The following is a 22002-nucleotide window of genomic DNA, read 5'->3' on the forward strand; positions in this document are numbered from 1 at the left end:
TCGTACGACCTGTATTTTGTTTGTTCTTAGCGGCCAATGGTTTAAAGACAGATTACTAAAACCGTCTTGTCTTTATAGTAAGACCCTAAATTTAATTTCATTTTGATCAGATTTCATAGGGAAAACTCAAGATAAGATGATAATCATGGTAATATAATAATTTATAAGTAATCTAAATCATCAAATTATAATTTATGACTTTGATAAAAGCTATAAAATAGGTGGTAAAGTAAGATCATAATCCAAAACGTTTACATTCATTGTGGAGCCGAACGCCGATTCCGCCATCGTAGCACGCCGCCTGTTCCAAATTTCGTCGTAGCTCCTAATTAATTCAAGATGAGTAAGGCACACCCCCCTGAGTTGAAAAAGTAAGTGGATGTCACGTATTTTGTGTTCATTTATTCACGAGGATTATCGTGGTAGTGATGAATAAGGAGAGTTGTACAATGTGTGTTGACTTTAGCCGTAGACTGCGCAGCTTGTTACTTACCTACGAGTTTATTAGTTAGTCTCTATGTTATTCAAAGCTTATAATAGCTACGTTTCTATTCTTTGTTTAACCTTAAATGCCCCAGGGTATGCGGGCACGTACCTCTCAAATCTTATTGTGCTGTCTTGAGCCTAAAACGTGGCCTAATCACGTTGCTATGGAAGCCACCAGTGGCTGCGGTTTTGACGTAGGATAAAATAACTTTAACCATCCAGTATCCTGAACTAGACGTCAGTCACAAGCCAACCTTAGTGGAAGCAACGCCTTGAGACTACTTTAGGCCACAGGGGGAAACACCGCAGTGGATCCATCATCATCGTGTGGATCACCCTTATTCACTCGATATTTGATTGGTGGAACAAGAATACAATTACATCTTTAAGCACATAACCACGGGTTCCATGCAACGTAAAAGCACCATACAAACAAACATCTTTAAGCATGCCATTCAAAAGATTCAAGTTTCGTCAACATGATGTGATATAGGGTAAAACATCAAAGCAGGCCACGCAGGCCAGCTACCATCAGTGCAAGCCACCCTCCGAAAAAAGTACATTATAACGCGTCCTGACACGAGATGGGCATCAGTCGCGACTTGTTGTTGGTGAGAAACGGAGCTAAAGACCTCTACTCTCCTTTCGAAGTAAGTATTTTCCCCAAAGTTAGAAATTAAGGCCAAATTTTAAGATTTAAACAGATTTAAACAGAGGGTACTGAAAATGGCGCCCACGGCAGTGGAAATCTCACCAAAAACGGCGTTCAAACCATTTTACTTACAACTCGAGGTATTTAGAAGATTGACGCCATCTCGATGTTTACGGAGTAGCTTGTGTCAATAAACTAACCATTTCCTGTGATAAATCCGCACACCACTTGTACCCACAGACGCTTGGAGCACTTTTATCACAAACAATTCGAAACACGATTCTCATCAACAACAAGCCAGGCGTAAACAGCTGTTGGGGTAGAAGATGACGAGAAGCGTGCTCTTGGCTAATTTTTAAATAAGTAGTAAAACATCAATATTTACATATTTATGATGATTAATTTGAAAATATTCGTTATTGAAAAAGTAACTCGACTCTGACTCAAATTTAAGAATAATTTTATTTTCTGATTAGAACGTTCTTTCAAGTTCTGTATTATGACGTCACGACATCTTGACTTTCGTACCTATTGTAAATAATTGCTATACTCAACTGTCATTGCAGAACAGTTTACCAGTTATTCATGCAGATTGTTATCAGCTATACATGTAATTGTTATAATCGTAATGCGCATATATATCTTTATTATTTACTTTTTGGATATATGAAGATGTTTTACTGCTGGATTATCGCCGTAGTGTGACGCAATCGTTTTCGGTCCATGGGTCCTCTTGTCTGTTTTCGCACCATAAGAAATTATGGGGCCGAATTTGCAATGACCAGAAAGTCGTTAAAAGAGGAAAGTTAGCATTGAGGGGCATAGTTTGACTGAGAAAAATACAAATTTATTCAATAGCTAGCTTGTAAAAAATACTTGGTTATAAAAAACTTGATTGACAACTACGCAGCATGTCTACTATGGGTTTCAGAGACAGTGCAAGCACGTTTTTGGGCAATACCTATTTCTGTAACGAACACTCTTAACAGAACGAGATTTTGCTATAGTGCATTACACCCAGTGCCGTAATTTATAAGGGTATCGTGAATCATAATCGTAAAGAATAACGACACTTGTCCTTGTACCAAGAGACAAAAACTCCATTATGCAGAAATGGATACGAACACTGCGTATAAAGCTCCACCTACCCTCTCCCCAACCCAACCCCCCCCCATCCCTTTTCTTCTTCGTTCCTTCGCCTTCCTTTCCTCTCTCTCTCTCTCTCTCTCTCTGTTGCCATTCGGTATGTGTTGACCCTCCAAACTGGGTATAAGACTACACACAAAACGTTGAAATTGGTGAAATTAGGCTATGTATTGGAAGTATATATACATAAATATTAAAGCAATTTTATCATTATTGCATTACTATGACAACTAGAATTCATGGAAACAGTTTATAACCTGTTAAGCGTCACCCACGTAATAATACGTTTACCGCGATCTACTCGGTAGCGCCTTCAACGGGATATTACGTTCAAGACTTTAACTGTGCTTGTCAAGCCGTCAGCCCCGTAATAATACGTTTACTCGTATAGAAAGTGTAGGAACATCATTTGGTAACACTCTCAGCACATGGGAAACTTATTTCCAGCCTGGCAACTCTTTCCTGGTGGTCGCTTATGCTAGAAAACTGCCTGTCCCTGTTGGTTTTCTTTCAATACGCTTCGGGCGTTTATCGAGACAAATTGGATTTCGCGTCTTTCACAATGAATGTCCCAAAGAGGAGGCATATTTCTTTAGGTGAGATCAATCAAATACTAGATGAGGAGTGTGATGATAAACCTATTTGATGATGAGAGCTCTAGTTCTGAATCCTCCAGTGATGATACAAACTTTTCTTCCAATTGCGGGAGTGAAGATGACTTTTCTTTGCCGAGTGACTGGACTCAGAGAGAGAGAGAGAGAGAGAGAGAGAGAGAGAGAGAGATAGAGAAGAGAGAATTTCCTACAGTTAATTACAGTATGAATAACAAGCATAAAAATCAATAATCAATATTAACTTTGAAAAACTATCATCAGTGCTATGATCGCTGATTACAAAAAAAGCGTGACGGTACGTTAGCAGCGAGCTCATCAGGGCGGACGCTTAACAGGATAATGGAACGGCTTGATGTTGTGAAGCCTCACTAATGTGGCAACGATGATTTTGCCATTCTTAGCATGCAAACATTAAAAGCATGCAAACATTAAAGGTTACATTTATTTCTGGCATACGATTATTTAAGAAATTCAAATACTAATAAAGACTGAAATCAATGAAAAGTGCTAGCAAAAACAAAAAAGCAAAAAAAAAAAAAAACGTAGCGTTCCTCTATGCACATTTTCCGTATTCGTTCCTCTATGGTTTTTCGGCAGCCAGATGTACGAAAACGTTAGAAACATTTGATTTTATCTACGTTAGAAATATCTGTAATTTTTCGGGGTAATTTGGTTGCAAAAAAGGGATAATATACATGAATTAAATCAAAATTTTTAAATAACAATGTAAATTTAAACTAAATAACGAGTAAAGTAAACAGTTTAGGGAATAAAAAACTTTGCAGTTTCGTCGTCTGTCGTCGTCTGTCGTCGTCTGCTATTTTGTAATTGGTTTATGGCTGCGCGCGCTTAGAAACCAGGAACAGCAACGGGTTTAAAGTGCAATGTGGAGTGAACTGAGACCAAAATGTGTATAATAACAATCAAATAAGCACTGTGGAGTTTCAGTTGTGATGGCAGTAAGGATAAAAAACCGCCGATTACAAGGTAAGAATGAATTCAGTTCCAACCATAACCCCGGGAATAACAAGTTTCATACTTTCACTAATATAGGCGAACAAAATGTTGTTTTATTGTGCTGATTACAACTGCAATCTTGAGTAAGATCCCAATGCGGCAAAACGTTAGCATACATACGCTAACATTGTTCAATGAGTGCTGGGAAGGCTGGGGAAAGATGGTGTCCGTCACTGATGAGAACCGTCCATGAAAAACGTAGCCGCCATATTGGATTTCAAAACTGCCTTGAAAACATATTTTTTTACGAAGAGCTCACATGCTATTTTAGTTCGTATGGGGCTTTCTATATCATATGTTGACGAAAACTTCAGTCTTTTAAATGGTATGCTTAGAGTTTTGCAGTTGCTTATTCATGTTTCACCAATTAAATATCGAGTGAATAAGACCCGTCTACCGTGATGAGGGTTGGCCTGTACTGATGTTTCCCCTAGGCTATGAAAGCGTCATACAAACTTGAATAAGCATGAGAGGTCTTCGTAAAATGTTTCAAGGCAGTTTTCAAATCCAGTATGGTGGCACCCGCGTGAGGTGCCGTTCGTAAGCGCAGCAGAGCCACCATCTTTCCCAGCCTTCCCAGCAATCATTTGAACAATGTTAGCTTAGGGTAGAATATCACAGCAGGCCAAGCAGGCCACCTACAATCAACGCTAGCCACCCTCCGAAAAAGTACATTATAACGCGTCCTGACACCGGAGATGGGCATCAGTCGCGACTTCTTGTTGGTGAAAAAACGGAGCTAAAGACCTCTACTCCTTTCCTTCGAAGTAAGTATTTTCTCCAAAGTTAGAAATTAAGGCCAAATTTTAAGATTTAAACAGAGGGTACTGAAAAGGGTGGCTACGGCAGTGGAAATCTCACCAAAACGCTTTAGAAATTTTTACTTACAACTAAAAATGTTTCGAAGATTGACGCCATCTCGATGTTTACGGAGTCGCTTGTGTCAACAAAACTTTCCATTTCCTGTGATAAATCCGCACACACTGTACACAGACGCTGGAGCACTTTTATCACAACAATCGAAACACGATTTCTCACCAACAAACAAGCCAGGAGTAAACAGCTGTTTTGGTAGAAGATGACGAGAAGCGTGCTCTTAGCTAATTTTTAAATAAGTAGTAAAACATCAATATTTTACATATTTATGATGATTAATTTGAAAATATTCGTTATTGAAAAAGTAACTCGACTCTGACTCAAATTTAAGTAATTATTTTTCTGAATTAGAACGTTCTTTTAAGTTCTGTATTATGACGTCACGACATCTTGACTTTCGTACCTATTGTAAATAATTGCTATACTCAACTGTCATTGCAGAACAGTTTACCAGTTATTCATGCAGATTGTTATCAGCTATACATGTAATTGTTATAATCGTAATGCGCTTATATATCTTTATTATTTACTTTTGGATATATGAAGATGTTTAACAGCTGGATTATCGCCGTAGTGTGACGCAATCGTTTTCGGTCCATGGGCCTCTGTCTGTTTTTGCACCATAAGAAATTATGGGGCGAATTTGCAATGACCAGAAAGTCGTTAAAGAGGAAAGTTAGCATTGAGGGGCATAGTTTTGACTGAGAAAAATACAAATTTATTCAATAGCTAGCTTGTAAAAAATACTTGGTTATAAAAACTTGATTGACAACTGAGCAGCATGTCTACTATGGGTTTCAGAGACAGTGCAAGCAAGTTTTTGGACAACCTACCTATTTCTGTAACGAACACTCGTAACAGAACGAGAACTTGCTATAGTTCATTACACCCAGTGCCGTAATTTATAGGGTATCGTGAATCACTAATCGTAAAGAATAACGACACTTGTCCTTGTACCAAGAGACAAAAACTCCATTATGCAGAAATGGATACGAAAACACGCGTATAAAGCTCCACCTACTCTCTTCCCCCACCCCCCCCCGCCCCACCACCCCCCTCCACCGCCATCCCCTTTTCTTCTTCGTTCCTCCGCCTTCCTTTCTCTCTCTCTCTCTCTCTCTCTCTCTCTCTCTCTCTCTCTGTTGCCATTCGGTATGTGTTGACCCTCCAAACTGGGTATAAGACTACACACAAAACGTTGAAATTGGTGAAATTAGGCTATGTATTGGAAGTATATATACATAAAATATTAAAGCAATTTTATCATTATTGCATTACTATGACAACTAGAATTCATGGAAACAGTTTATAATAATGGATACGGCGTATGTGTGAAGCTCCACTAATGTGGCAACGATGATTTTGCCATTCTTAGCATGCAACATTAAGGTTACATTTATTTCTGGCATACGATTATTAAAGAAATTCAAAATACTAATAAAGACTGAAATCAATGAAAAGTGCTAGCAAAAACAAAAAAGCAAAAAAAAAAAACGTAGTCGTTCCTCTATGCACTTTTCCGTATTCATTCCTCTATGGTTTTCGGCAGCCAGATGTACGAAAACGTTAGAAACATTTGATTTATCTACTTTAGAAATATCTGTAATTTTTCGGGTAATTTGGTTGCAAAAAAAGGATAATATACATGAATTAAATCAAAATTTTTAAATAACAAAGTAAATTTAAACTAAATGACGAGTAAAGTAAACAGTTTAGGGATAAAACTTTGCAGTTTCGTCTCGGTCGTCGTCTGCTGTTCGTAATTGTGTTTATGGCGCGCGCGCTTAGAAACCAGGAACAGCAACGGGTTTAAAGTGCAATGTGGAGTGAACTGAGACCAAAATGTGTATAATAACAATCAAATAAGCACTGTGGAGTTTCAGTTGTGATGGCAGTAAGGATAAAAAAAAACCGCCGATTACAAGGTAAGAATGAATTCAGTTCAAACCATAACCCGGGAATAACAAGTTTCATACTTTCACTAATATAGGCAACAAAATGTTTTATTGTGCTGATTACAACTGCAATCTTGAGTAAGATCAATAAACGTTACATACATACGCTAACATTGTTCAAATGTAGTGCTGGGAAGGCTGGGGAAAAAGATGGTGGCCGTCACTGATGAGAACCGTCCATGCAAAACGTAGCCGCCATATTGGATTTCAAAACTGCCTCCTTGAAAAACAATATTTTACGAAGAGTCTCACATGCTTATTTTAGTCGTATGGGGCTTTCATATATCACAATATGTTGACGAAACTTCAGTCTTTTAAATGGTATGCTTAGAGTTGCAATTGTATTCATGTTTCACCAATTAAATATCGAGTGAATAAGACCCGTCCACCGTGATGAGGGTTGGCCTGTCGTGATATTCTACCCTATATAGGGGAAACAACCAGCGGATCCAGTCTCCACCGCGTGTGAAGCCACCCTCCGAAAAAGTACTTAACCACGTCCTGACACCAAGCGCCTCAGCGACGTGGTTGGTATGGTATTAGCGTCCCACCTCGGTGGTCGCAGGTTCAATTCTCGACCATTCCATTGAGGCGTGAGAGATTTGTATTTCTGGTGACAGAATTTCACTCTTGACGTGGTTCGGAAGTCACGTAAAGCCGTTGGTCCCGTTGCTGAATAACCACTGGTTCCATGCAAGGTAAAAGCACCATACAAACAAACAAAAAAGGCCTGACACCGGAGATTGGCATCAGTCACGAGTTGTTGGTGGTGAGAGCAGGAGCTCGAGACCTCTGCTCTCCTTTTGAAGTAAGTATTTTCTCCAAAGTTAGAAGTTAAGGTCATATGTTAAGATTAAACAAAGGTTAATGAAAAGTCTGGCTCTAAGCAATGCACACTACCTCCATGACGCTTTCAAAATTTTTACTTACAACTATGAATATTTCGAAGATTGACACCACCTCGATGTTTGCAGAGTTGCTTGTGTCAAGAAACTTCCCATTCCATGTGCTAAATCCACACACCAATTGTACCCATAGACGCTGGAGGACTTTCTTCACAAAAATCATAAACAATGACTTCCACCCATGACTTATCCAAGGAAGCTATGATTTTTTGGTAGAAGAAGAAGAGGCATGCACTAGATTATTATTTAAATAAATAGTTAAACAGCAGTTTAAGGTCATGAATTGCCTAAATTTTTACATATTCACGATTATTAATTTGAAAATATTAATTGTTGAAAAAGTAACTAGATTCAAATAACAGTTTTGCTTTGAACGGTACCTACGGCATTCTTCGCGCTCTTCTATTGTTTATCAGTGTTGCCAATTAGTATGTGTTTACCCTCCAAACTGGCTATAATGATAAAATTGCTCTAATATGTATAAATACTACAAATAGATACGCTAATTTAACTTATTTCCCCGGTTTTGTGCAAGTCTTATACCCAGTTTGGAGGGCAAACACATACCAATTGGCAACACTGATAAGCAATAGAAGAGCGCGAAGAACGCCATAGGTACCGTTCACAGCAAAACTGTTGATATTTGAGTCAGGAATCTAGTTACTTTTTCAACAAAGAATATTTTCAAATTAAAAATCATGAATATGTAAAAATTTATGCAATTCATGACCTTATACTGCTGTTTAACTATTTATTTGAATAATTATCTAGTGCAAGCTTCTTCTAATACCAAAAAATCGTAGTTTCCTTGGATAAGTCTTGGTTGGAAGTCATGGTTTACGATTTTTATGAAGAAAGTGCCCTAGTGTCTATAGGGTACAAGTGGTGTGCGGATTTAGCACATGGAATGGGAAGTTTATTGACAAAAGCGATTACGCAAACATTGAGATGGCGTCAATCTTCTAAATATTTGAGTTGCAAGTAGAAATTTCGAAAGCGTCATGGAGGTGTGTGTGCACTGCGTAGAGCCAGACTTTCATTAACCTCTGTTTAAACTTAAAATATGACCTTAATTTCTAACTTTGGAGAAAATACTTACTTTGAAAGGAGAGTAGAGGTCTCGAGTTCCTGCTCTCACCACCAACAACTCGTGATTGATGCCCATCTCCGGTGTCAGGACTTGTTTAAAGCACTTTTTCGGAGGATGGCATTGGTCAAGGTTTTTTTATACCAGTACATCTAGTGCTTGTGTTTTAGTGTCTGACGGCTCTGGCTAACCTCTCCCCCCCACTTTTGTTGTGGTTTTTTCTTTCTTTTCTTATCTATAAATATTTTTATGTAAGTAACTTTATGTACCAAGTTACATAGCTAAGCATTTCTAAGTACTGGCAGCAACAATTTGAAAATTGCAGTAGCAATTCTTTTGGTTTGGCATATGTAGGTGTCATTGGTAAACAACGTAGCAAAGGAGCTCAATTTTATTTCTGCCGACTTCTGATGAGGTTGTAAGCGGCAGCTCTTTGGATATCGTGTGTTTGTATACCGGTTGTTCAGGAAACCGAAGTACCATGTGATTCATTTGTTGTTAGCTTCGGGCTTTTGGTTACTGTAATGGACTGCACCCGGTCCTGCAGGATCTTACTGCCAAAAATAGAATGAGACTGGAATGACAGGCAGCAGAGGAGACAGACAATGGAGGAAGGAGCTCAACAAAACTAGAAAAATAATCTTAAAATTGGTTTATTATACAAAATTTACAAGTGAGTCAGATCCAATAAACATACATATAATGAATTAAACAATAATGAAGGCAGTAACCCAATTAAGTGATTATTGAAAAATTCTTCAACAACTTGGTAAACAAGTTCATTAGGAGCATAACTAACATAATAAAAGCAACATTGTAAATACAAAAGAACCACGGCATAAATGCAAAAGCAGTGCAATACATAAATATACATATACAAAATCAGGCAGCATAATACAATGAAAAATCAGTAAAATCAAGCAGCATAATATACATAAACACATAATGAAAAAGCAGTGAAATAACAGTTACAATTAATGTAAAAGTAACATAATTAATATTAATAATACACAAGTAAAATAAATGTTAAGCACAGCAAACACAAGCAACACCCCACAAAAACTGTCACAACTGTCAATGAGGATGCAGACGAACTCAAACAAGTCATCAAGACAGCCACTGGCTGCAAAACAGGAACACCTCCACTAAACTGTTGATCCCTGAATCGAGTCTTCAAGACAGCTGTTTGCTACTGAAGGAACAGATCCTCACACAGATGACCATGGTTAGATCATCGAAGCATCCTCATACAGCTATCAGGGAAAATGTCACACTTAACAACGAAGAGGTCCTCCACCTCCTGCCGAAGCCAACAAGTAGGTAATACCTGTCACTAATCAAATGACCCTGCTGCTCTGCTGCCAGAATATTGCTGTCCTCTTCTGCTACTGTAAACCAAACTTGCTGTTGCCCCTGGACCTAACTCGGTCAAAGTCACTGAGGTAAACTCCTATGCAAAGGAAACCACACACAGGTAACGAGGTTGTTAACAGCGCACCGAAAGAGCTGTCAAATGATTGTCCCATTGAAAATAACCACTTACCCTAACATTATTTAGTCAGGCATTAGAAAGATGCTTTAGTCTTCTTTTCTTTGTTTTGACCGTAACTATGTCTGACTCAGGAGTGACTTGTTTTTGTTACTGTAACAAAGGTTGCAGGACACGTTTGACATCCGTCAAGTACGACGTGCATACGGTGTGTACAAGTGTTGGGCTCAGAGTTGCTCTGCTGATTTTAGATGTTCTGAATGTGTAGAATGGGATGAGAAGCAATGGAAGGTTTTGTCTTCTCATTTGAATAAATTGGATTGAGAAAGGCTATATAAAGTGACTGCTAGATATGAAAGATCATTAGCTAATCAGGAGTCTTATAAATCCTCATCTGATGTACCTGTTTCTGCTTTATCTCCAAAACCCAGTGTCTCATCTATCCCACCTAATCCTTTACTTAGCACCCATGTTTCCTAACCTAATGCCTTTGCCAGTCTTGAAGCAAGGTTCAAGTTGTTAGCTAACTCTATGGCTCAGTTAGGGAAATCTGTGTGTGCTTCTCGACTGGAGAAAAGTGCAGTGTTGGTGGAGGAGCTGGCTGTCTGTCTCGCTGATTCTCGTAGGTGAAGTTTCCCGACATACTTCCCCGCACCTGGGAGAAGTCATACCTGAGGCCCAAGGGAGGTCAATGGGGTCTGTCCATGGGTAGTCGGCCCCTGAATCACACCCGTTGGTGGCTCCCAGGTTGTGAAAGATAGCCATTGGAAAGGGGTTTTGGATTGTGCACATCACCTTTCATCCTGCTCAAATGAATCTAGTCCCGAGAAACGGCTCTTTTCGCGTGGCAGCTGTGAAGAAAGTCTACTCTGAAAAGGGCTGCAGCTAGGGTATCTTGCTCCCCTCAGGTGCCTGCTAAGAAGGCTAAAGAAGCAAAAACTTCTTGCAGTTTCTGAGACAGCCCAGAGACTTTTTTCCTCTGAAGGTTCTGATCGTGGTAAATGCTAGTTCAGTGTGCGAGTTAGCACCAGTTTCAGCTTTTGTTTCCACAAGTGGTTCCAGCAAGTATTTGCATCCTGAGTGCCCAGTTCCTCTTCATTCTTTGGCTCCTGTGTACCCAGTTGATAGATTGATTGATTATGAAACACCCAGTGTCAATGGGAATCTTGTCTCCTTCAGTAGCTCCCTATCACTCTTTCTGAGTGTTCGGTATCGACAGACATGCTTCCGTATCAGTGTGTGCTGTGCTTCCCGGTTGCTCAGTGATGCCACTGCACCCATTGGTGCAAGAGCTCCCTTTGGCACAGAAGCACTGGAACTACCTTGAGTGTTTGAGCGCCCATTGGCGCATGATTTCAGTATTTGGGCCATTGTCTTCTGACAGGCTCCCACTGTCCTCTGAGTGCTCATTAGCACCTAAATGCCCATTGACATCTCTGCTCTCACTGGTGTCAGAACCTTCCTTGAATCCTGAGCTCCCCTTGGTGCCTGTTTTTGTTCATGTTGAAGAGCCAGTTCCTCTAGGCCCTTTGACTAATTTGGCTCTTCCTCCAGCTGGAGAAATAGATCCTTACCTGTCTCCTGTTTCTTCTAAGGAAGAGGGGGATTTTGTTTCTCCAAGTGGGTGACACTCATAAATAAAAGTGTTCTGTTGCATTTATTGCACTTTGTTGCACTTGTCATGCACAAATCATCAGTTTTCAGTCATGAGTCTGTCACACTCAGCTTGTCTAGTCAACTCCTGAGGAGTGCTTAAGTGGATCACAATCAAACCTATTGCAAAGGTAGACAATCATGCATGCATAGATGGACACAAGGTATGTGTCAGTTGATGCCCCCTCTTTTTTTATGTCAAACTTGAAATTGAAGTTTCTACAGAAGTGAAGGGATTTCACACTTAAATCATAGATGTGCAGGGGAAAATGTTTGTATCCTTGATTTCTTATTTACAACACTCTTTAAGACTGTTAAGGCACATTTGTATTATAACTTGTCAGAAATTAATAAACATGCATGGTATGGAAAGGAATCGAGAATATTTTCTTGGAAATTTATTTACTGATAGTAATGATAGTTTGGTGTTACCTGTAAAACATTAGTTATTCACCATACAAAATAACTGCATACAAAAGCACTTTGGCCTGGGTGAGCAAAGATTATTAGAATCATGGATAAACAAAAATTTATAGAATACTATCTTTCTTTACATTATGACTTAACTATAGTAGCATGGAAACATGGTTGCGTTAAAACAAATTCAATGATGTATTTCTAACATCAAGGTTGAGTAAAACAAATAAAATAATGTATTTATAGCATCATCTAATTCCTTGTCTTATTGTAGAGATAGAGGTGTGTGCTTACTTCTGCAAACCTATGTCATGCTACAAAAGCATTCATGAACCTTTAACATTAGTATAAAATTGGTTTGTGGCCCAGCCCACTTGGTTCATGTATCAGGGACTGGGTATTATTGGGAAGGACCTTCCAAAAGAGGTACTTTGCCTTTGTATGTCTACCACTTCTAAGTTCCCTTCCTCTTTAGGGTCCTCGAATCTTCTAGAAATTGACTGCCACTTCATGTCAGCATTACACCACTCAACAATTTTCTTTTGCTGAATGTTTTGGTGGTGGCAGCAAGCCTGCTTACAAAGATGTACTCTGTCCTCATCACAAGCAGCCCTTGAGTGAGACCTGTTCATATGAGCTAAACACTACTATGTCCAAGCTTTCATGTGCAGCCTTCTTCAGCTAATATTTGAGATTCTTTGACTTTAGCACCTCCACCGCTGTTGGTCACCTGCTCTCTTAGTGGGATTAGGACAACATTTTATTTTGGCATACACTTGGGTCCTGCTATTCCACAATTCTTCCTCTTCAGTGTGCGATGCTTTTCTTTTCCTTGGTCATTCTTCTTGTTGACCTCACGTTTTATTTTTGATGTTACAATTATAGTGTAAGGAGCTGCAGTCCTTTGACCTGAAAGAAAAGAAATTTAATAAAGTAATGGTAAAGATTTAAAACCACAGTACTTTTCTTACTGCCATTGTAGTATTAGTCCCATTTATAAATTGATGGGTAAATATTTACAATACAAATTTTGTTTTATGTGGTTTCATTATTGGTTTAATGTATCTTTATACTTTTTTAAGATGTACACATCTCAAAGAATTTGAATACTTTTTAAATAAGAGGTAGTAGTCATTTACAGTAGTATGCTAGAAGTCATGATTAAATGTTATTGTGGTCATTAGGAATATGCATGACCTCTAAAGTAATTAATGCTATAATTAAAGTTATTGTGGTCATTAAGAATATGCATGACCTCTAAAGTAATTAATGTTATAATTAAAGTTAAGTATAACGTAGTTTAACCAGACCACTGAGCTAATTGACAGCTCTCTCCTAAGGCTGGCCCGAAGGATTAGTTATGATTTACGTGGCTAGGAACCCATTGGTTACCTAACAACGGGACCTACAGCTTATGGTGGGATCTAAACCGCATTGTATAGAGAAATTAATTTCTAATCACCAGAAGTATATTCCTCTGATTCCATGTTGGCAGAGTGGCAAGTCGAACTCACGACTACTGAAACTTGTCTATAACTTGTGAATACTTGAAACAGTTTTACTGCAAATGTTATTTCAAGAGACCTTCCACATGTTATATATTACTATTAACATTGAACATAGCTTTGTATGAGACTAGCCAAAAGGCCTTGATCTTGCACAGACTTTCACAGAACATGATGCTGTTAAAATATAACTAGTATGTATTAAACTTAGACTTACACTGTATAAACAGATTTTTAAAATAAGCAACAAAGGAAAATAGGTTTGAGTGTAACCTACCAAGGAATTTGGATTGAAGACTGGAATGCTTTGATGCAGAGCCCAATTTTAGGAGATACTGGGTTTATTGTTACCTTTTGTATAATAGTATAAGGTTAGTGTGATAACAGATGACCAGTCAGCCACAAATAGAAGAACAAATATGCTAATCTGCTTTACATGATAATTTCTTTTTGTAAGTTTTCAAATTTTTATAAATTTCAAGCTAAACATACAAAAATATATGATTATTAAAGTATGTATCCTAATCTGCTCTGTTTTGCCAATTTCAATTTAATTATTAAAGTATATATCCTAATCTGCTCTGTTTTGCTGAATTTAGTTGCTCCTGGTAGTGTTTATTTTTTGATTAATAAAGCAATGGTTATTCAGCCCTAATTGGTTTTTGGTATTAGGTCTGCTTTGTAATAATTTATTGCACCTTAATCACAGGTACATGGACAAGCGAGTCTTGACCAAGCTCAATGGAGGGCGTGTTGTTGAAGGAACACTTCGAGGTTTTGACCCTTTCATGAATTTAGTGATTGATGATGGAACAGAAATCCGCAAGACTGGAGAGCGTGTGACAATTGGCGTATCTGTAAGTTTTTTTTAATCTTTTCCCTGTAATTCTTGATTGTGTTGAGTACAGTAGCGCACCGAGATAACAGACCGTGGTATATCGTACTTCCTTGATATATCAGAGCAAAAAGAAAATATCAATTTGAGAGCTTTTGCCAGTGTATCCAGCGCTGGTTATGCATCTTCACTAATAGTATCGTATTATAAAACATAAATTTGCATCTTTTCCATGACTTTTTAAAAAGTTATGTTTTACTTCACTGGATCCAGTAATATTGTATGTATTCTCATATTATTGCATTAAAAAATTCAGACAGTGATCAATGTTTTGGTTTGGAAATCAGCTGAGGGTGATTACGAGCGAAGTTTATTTTGCCTTAGTTAACTCGATTCAAGAGCGATTTTCTTGCTTCTAGTTTGCGTAAATGAATTTCTAGATATTCTATTATTTAAGACAAGGTAATATTTCATCATACAGTGTTTGTAAGTCAAAATATATGACTTCATAGGTCTTGTGGTAAATTAAATTTATTTATTTATTTTTTTTCTTCTTTTTTTAGTAGATTCAGTTCGATATTTTCCATTGATTTCACTATATGAACCTTGCATATTTGTCTTATCTGCTTGGGGGGGGGACTAAAATGTGTTTTTTTATGCTGGTAGTTTTGGTTAAAACACTTCCTCCAACTTTCTTTATGGTCGAGTTTGATGGTATATCGAAGTTTATGAAAGTTTATTCCATGTTGCCAATGCATGATAATATGGTTTCCATGCAGCTTGAACATTTTCTCAGCTTCGGCTACAATTTGCAACTTGAATTAAGTAGTACAGCGTAGTATATTTCCTTGCTGATCTTTTCTCCGTAGCAAATAGAATAGTGTAAAAATATGTATGCTCTATTCTATTTAACATAATTTGTAACATAACTATGGTAGTAGTTCACTATTTTATGATGGTGGAAATGCGATGTGTTTTTCTCTTACATTTTTAATTTAACTAGATGTGATAAAAGAAATGGAGGAAAAGAGGTTAGTACATGAGATTGATATCACGAGTGTATACAGCAATTTTTATTTGTTATTTTACTTGGAATATTTTCCATATTAATTGTACAGATAGGCTAAATTTATTGTTACTGTTTCTTTAAAAATTTACATTGCTTTCAAGTCTGCATTAAAGTTTGTATTGTCCTGCAGTTTATAATTTAATCTATAAAGTTATATCTTACTTTTTAAGTACCTTTTTTTTTTATAATAGCTTTATTGCAAGTTGCTAAAAGATGATTCTTGGAGTTTTGGGTTGTATTTCTGTTTGAAATGACTTCTAATTGGTTTATAATGAAAATTTACCATATATTTTTGTTAGAACTATCAAATTAGGCAGTAAACTGTTAAAATAAGAAGTTATAAGAATTTTACAATATTATAAGGGAACAGGGTATAAATACGTACACCTGGACTTTGTAGCAAAAACACACGTTCACGGATAATATGCAATGAAATATTGGAGTTTATTATAGTGGGGAGTCAGCTCGGATGCTTTAATCCATAATCTCGGTGAGCTAGTGTAGTGGGCAGTGTAGCCAGAGGGAGTAACTGAAGGCAGAATAATGTGTTTTAAAATAACTATCATAAGTTATTGGACTACTAGTGGTGAATAAGAATTTTTTTTTTTTTTTTTTTTTATATAAACCCTGTGGAAGATATTACTGATTGCAAACACCTGACTGACTGTATTGTAAGATATAGAGCAGGGACATGCTCTGTGTATCTGAGAGATCATGTATTTAGTAAACTTTTAAAGTGGGAACTGCTGATTTTGTTTGCTCCTCCCACCTTCGTTTGTATTTTTTTTTCTTTCATTCCTGGAAATGCAATATTAGTTGCAAAAAGAACAGATTATGACAGTACAACAAAAATGCAGATTGACACAAACGGCATAATAGTTTGGTCTGTTAAATGTCTTATCTTGCAATGAAATGGTGAGAAGGGGGACCTTGAAAATTTTGTAAAGGCAAAATGCTCAGGATGTTTGCAGAACACCATAAAAAAACCAATATCCTACCGGTAAGGGTTGTGTGTTAGCCATAGGGTGGACTTTTTCCTTTGCAACACGGTTGGATAAATGTCTTTGGATGATGACACCATATGAAGACAGGTGTTTCTGTCACCCTCCGCTCCTTTACTGCTGCAGTATTGGTTTGCTATCATCATGCATTATCATAATATTCTCGCAATGAAAGGTGGTTTTCCAAGCGTTGTGATTTAATTTTAAAGGGTCAAGAATTTTTATTCATTTTCAAATATCAGTTGTCATCAATTTTACCAAAGATATGATTTCTGAAATGATTACATGCATTTACATAATTGTACTAAATTCAGTTGTACCTCTTACTGTTGTCACAAAATAGTAACTTTTAGGTATAATATGTAGTACATTTTGTGATTGGTTTTTAATTTTTTTTCTTGGGTAAAATTTTGGGTAAGAGATGTCGTGTGCAGATGGGAGCCACATTTTTTTTCACCTGGGTCCAGAATTTTTAATGTCAAAATTTTAATAATTTCGATTATGTAATGGTAAAAAATGTCAAAATTCTTGGAATCTACATAGGTCTTTCCATATAAACTTATTTCTGTAAACAAAAGGAGTGTGTGGTTATCAGGTTTGCTCAAGCAAACGTGTGCATAATGCGTGGTTTAGTCAGGAAAAATGTATTCTGGATATTTCATAAAAATTTGATTTGGTGCTGGCATCTCCCAAACAAAATTAATAACTTAAATGTAATTTCATTGAACTTGAGTACAAGGTCCTGCTTGTGAGGATTAGTAAAACGGAGTAGGCAGTTTTATTTTTTAAATTAGACGCATGCTACAGCTTCTGATTAAGCTATGATACCTAGACTTATTTTCCATTTCCATTTCAGGTCATTCGTGGAAGTTCCATCATCATGCTGGAGGCAATGGATCGTATATCTTGAGAGGGGTACGAGCTACTCTCTTGGATTGTGAACCAAAGAGGACTTTTTATTTTTTCTCCTGGCTTAGTAATATTTTGTTTTGTGAAACTTTAATGCCAATAAATCCATTTTTGTAACTTCTGTATTTCACACTCCTACAATAAAATACAATGTTTTTCATCTGCTTAGAATGGCCGCTTTTTTTTTTTTTTAGGGTTTTCAGGGTGCAATTCATTTTTTAAATGGTTTTTAGAATGCAATTAAAAAACTAGAGTACAATATTGTAGGTGTTCATATGAGAAGTAGAGTTACTGTAGGTGTTGTGAGGCATGATGTTTTGCTTTGGATCTTTTGTCTAAATGGTCACCTGCTAATGGGCGACGTACAAATTGAATGAGTATTTTAATGTTAGAGCAAACATTGCTTTTATAAGACTAATTTAATTATTCAATTCATTTCATGAATCTGGGCAGAGGAAAACCAGCTGGATTTTGAATCCAACTGGAGCTGCTGAAATGCCATGAAGTCTTGTGGTGTAAACATTTGACTTGTGAGAATTTCCCTGGGCTGGTTGGTTTTATGTTCAGAGAAATGGTTAATCTGACAAAACAAATATTACAGTACGTGTTCTCCGATAACTGAAAGAGACTGCTAAGCTAGACAGGTGCAGAAGTAGAATGTCACTATATTAAATTTTATATATTTTTTTCATCATAAAAAAAAATAAACTGGTTTACTGCAGACAGCACTAAATGACCACCTGGCTCCAGCAAAGGGAAAAAAATGGGTTCTTTGCCGAGACCACTGAATGACCTCCTGGCCATAAGTGCTGGGCTGTGTGGCCCGATTCCAAAAACAGAAGGTGAACCTCGTAGCCCTGCAGTTCCCTAGTGGAATAGGGTGTGGTATAATGAGGAAAAGTGACTAGGAAGTGTTAGACGTCATAAAACTAGTGGCTCCCCTTAGTCTAAATTAATCTACAAATGCGCTTTAGCCAAGCAATGGCGCTTTTATAAGAAAGCCAAAAGAGCATGTTAGCTTTACTATATGAATGGAATAAACTCCAAGACTACACAGACTGGTGTGGCGCAAAATGAGGAAACTGGAAAATTTGTTGCGTCACAACACATTAAAAATGAACGACTGAGCACAATGCCTACTGAAGTTGCCACTGAATGAAACACTTTTCTAACTTTTCCAGCCCTAACAATTATTCAACATGCTTCCAAAGAATTGGGCAAAACTGTACAACTACAAGTTTTCCCTAAGCAAATTTTGGGAGGTGCTCTCGAGTAAATCCACAGCTTAAACATATCCCAGATGACAAAAAATATTTTCATACAATGAACTTACCTGTCAGATATATACTTAGCTAAGACTCCGTCGTCCCCGACAGAAATTCAAATTTCGCGCCACTCGCTACCGGTAGGTCAGGTGATCTACCTGCCTGCCCTGGGCGGCAGGACTAGGAACCATTCCCGTTTTCTATCATATTTTCTCTCTTCCACCTGTCTCCTGCGGGGAGGCTGGGTGGGCCATTAATCGTATATATCTGCCAGGTAAGTATGTATGAAACTTTATTGTATTATAACAATATCATTTACTCAAGATTACAAACAAAATATGGGAAACTGGAATTCCAAAGGAATGGAAAATATCCATAATTGTTTCTATTATAAAACCTAATAAAGATGCTTCCCTAGCTACCACCTATAGACCAATAGCTCTTACCAGCTGTGTGTAAAAGCTGACGGAGAGAGATAAATATGAGACTAGTTTGGTACCTGAAAACCAAAGGATTAATATCACCATTTCAATTTGGTTTCAGGAAAAACCTCTCCATTCTTAATCCTTGCTGAGGCTAACCTACCAAATCCAGCAAGGATTTGCAAAACAAATATCAGACCATTGGCATATTTTTTGACTGAGAAAGCATATGACCAGGTACCTGGAGAATAGGCATCATGAGACAATTCCACAAGATGGGCATATGTGGAAGAATGATCAGGTTTTTATATTCCTTTTTAATGTACAGATTTTTTAAGGTAAGAGTGGTAAACTCCCTCTCCAACCTTTTGTGCAGGAGGAAGGAGTTCCCCAAGGAAGTATATTAAACTACAACAAATTACTGACTGCTTATATTATGACTAGAGCTTGGGTAACAAGGCAATTTAACAATAGAAAGAAAAACCTGCAAGTAGTGTGAAAATTAAATCTAGGGAAAGTAATGAAAACTAATGATATCTCGACCACACTTGACCGAGTCCTCTGATATATTTCAATATTTCCCATTTGAACATTGAAATTTTCAGTTCTCAAACGAGTTTTACCGTTATTTTTCAATCATATCTTGAAAACCATGGGGTCAAGTATTTCAAAGCGCCTCTGTGGCGTGGTTGGTATGGTGTTGGCATCCCACATCAGTGGTCACGAGTTCGATTCTCGGGCATTCCATCGAGGAGTGAGAGACGTGTATTTCTGGTGACAAAAGTTCACTTGACATGGTTCAGAAGTCATGTAAAGCTGTTGGTCCCATTGTTGAATAACCACTGGTTCCATGCAATGTAAAAACACCATAAAAACAAACAAAACAAATCAAGTATTTCAACTTAAATGCATTTGGACAGGAAGAGAGGTATGAAAACTGTATGACTAGCAACAGTTCCTTAAAAGTACGTATGAAACAGTATGATACCAGACATTCATCATCAAACATGGTCAACAGAAGGTTAAGGTCAAATTTTCTTGATCTGCAGAGTTGTGCTCTTAACTATGATTTATATCTGAGACTTGTAAGTAGTAACTGAGACTTGTAAGTAGTAACAAGCCAAAGGTAGAGTTTTTAATCCTGTGGTTTGATGATGCCCTTGACTTTATTTATTGGCGTAACATCCCACATGTAGCTCTACTATACTCTAAAAAGCCCGGATGATCTAGTATTTATGGGCAGAAAAATCTGGAGTGTTATTGCCATGAAGCTGTTTTAAAATTTTCAATATGTTCTGCAATATTTATGTATTTGCTGTTTACCATAAACCAAATATCAACGATCTTATATATAACTGAAATTATTGGTGATGTAATGCTAAGCACGGCGAATGGCCAAACTCAAATTCTGCAGATCAACATGGCCGGTCTGCTCTCGAGTTCTGTATCCTCCGATTTTGTCCAGATAATTTAGGAACCCACACATTTTTGGTAATAGATTAGACCTCATATTCACAGATGTTTCAGCTGTTGTGAAGTCCAAGGTCTGTAAATATATAGGCACTTCTGATCAATGTGCCATTGAGATGGACATACATCATCTATCAATCGGTATATACTATTCCTAATTCCACTACATACTGACAAAATGATCTGGTTGAAACCGAGAGCCAATTTGGTTTGCATTATTGAATCTTGTGGGGCACTTCATATTTTGCATGCTATATTATACCTTGACCCCAAGAAGTTAAATGAAATGCTGATGGCTATTTTAATTAGTTATGTTCCTAGAAAGGTCATCCAATTTAAGACAAATGACCAGCCATGGTTTGACGATACATGTAGACGAGCCTACCATGATAAACAGACCAAATTCAACACACGGAGACGAAATCGTTCAAACGAAAATTACACCACTTTTTTTTCCTGAACCTCTTCTTACAAAATTTTCATTTTGCTCCAGGAATTTCAGAATATTGCAGATAATCTTGATAGCAGGGGTGGAGAAGACCCTGATGTTGTCTTCCTTTTGTCTTTTAAAAAATTTTCTAGCATGATGTCTCCCAAGTTTAGTAGATTCCACAGACTTATGTTGACACAATATCTTTGCAGATAAGCACAAGCTTAGCAATACAGTACCTCTTCCAAAGATTGGCATATCTGCTGACTACATTAACTCCTGGCCCATCTCTGTTCTCCCTGTGCTCTCAAAAGTTGCTGAAAGACTTATCTTTAAGCCACTATATAAATATTTGAATCTAAAGGATTATTAGTTGATAGTCACTGCATAAAGGAAGCAGATAAATACATGCGATGAAATTTTAGACTTGACATGCCCTTTGCAAGGGAACCTTGTTAAAGATTTTGAGTGCAGAGTAATTCACATAGATTTTAGAGCCACTTTCAACTTAGTAAATCACAAGGCAGTTATATTTAAACTTCAGGATCTTGGAGTGGGTGGATATGTTTTAGGATTATTTTAAACTTTCAAGATTTCCATACAGGTAGGCAGCCATGAGTTATTGTGGACAGTGGTCTTAAGTGAATGAAGACCTGGTGTGTCTGGATTTCCACAGGGCAATGTTCTTCGTCCACTGCTATTTTTAGTATATATGTATACAAGTGACATGGTTGTTGGCCTGGAAAACGAGATTGTTCAGTATGCTGATGATGCAGTATGCTGCCCTCAGTCTCAATCG

General features: G+C 37.4%; 1 protein-coding gene and 1 long non-coding RNA gene across 4 annotated transcripts in view; one reads left to right on the forward strand and one right to left on the reverse strand.

Moving 5' to 3' along the window:
• Positions 1-216: 216 nt before the first annotated feature.
• On the forward strand, positions 217-17733 carry LOC135219985 (small nuclear ribonucleoprotein G-like). The gene is made up of 3 exons (XM_064257256.1): positions 217-371; positions 14512-14659; positions 17564-17733. Exons 1-3 carry the CDS (start codon positions 340-342, stop codon positions 17615-17617), a joined length of 234 nt encoding a protein of 77 aa, XP_064113326.1. The 5' UTR covers positions 217-339; the 3' UTR covers positions 17618-17733.
• LOC135219986 (uncharacterized) overlaps positions 12266-22002 on the reverse strand; it is a 33262-nt gene continuing 23525 nt past the window's right edge. For 2 of the 3 annotated variants that reach the window (XR_010315543.1, XR_010315542.1), the window contains one exon: positions 12266-13206. This is a non-coding gene — a long non-coding RNA (uncharacterized LOC135219986). Of the gene's footprint in view, positions 13207-19758; positions 20146-22002 lie in introns of those variants that run through there. The other variant, XR_010315544.1, reaches the window with a different exon arrangement.

This window comes from Macrobrachium nipponense, chromosome 1, assembly GCF_015104395.2.
Source record: "Macrobrachium nipponense isolate FS-2020 chromosome 1, ASM1510439v2, whole genome shotgun sequence".
Classification (NCBI taxonomy): domain Eukaryota; kingdom Metazoa; phylum Arthropoda; class Malacostraca; order Decapoda; family Palaemonidae; genus Macrobrachium; species Macrobrachium nipponense.

Bases quoted from the DNA above. Each gene is read 5' to 3' on its own strand.
- LOC135219985 (XM_064257256.1), top strand. From the start codon at position 340: ATGAGTAAGGCACACCCCCCTGAGTTGAAAAA. The intron at 372-14,511 runs GTAAGTGGATGT...CCTTAATCACAG, and splicing joins CACCCCCCTGAGTTGAAAAA to GTACATGGACAAGCGAGTCT. The intron at 14,660-17,563 runs GTAAGTTTTTTT...TTTCCATTTCAG, and splicing joins GTGTGACAATTGGCGTATCT to GTCATTCGTGGAAGTTCCAT.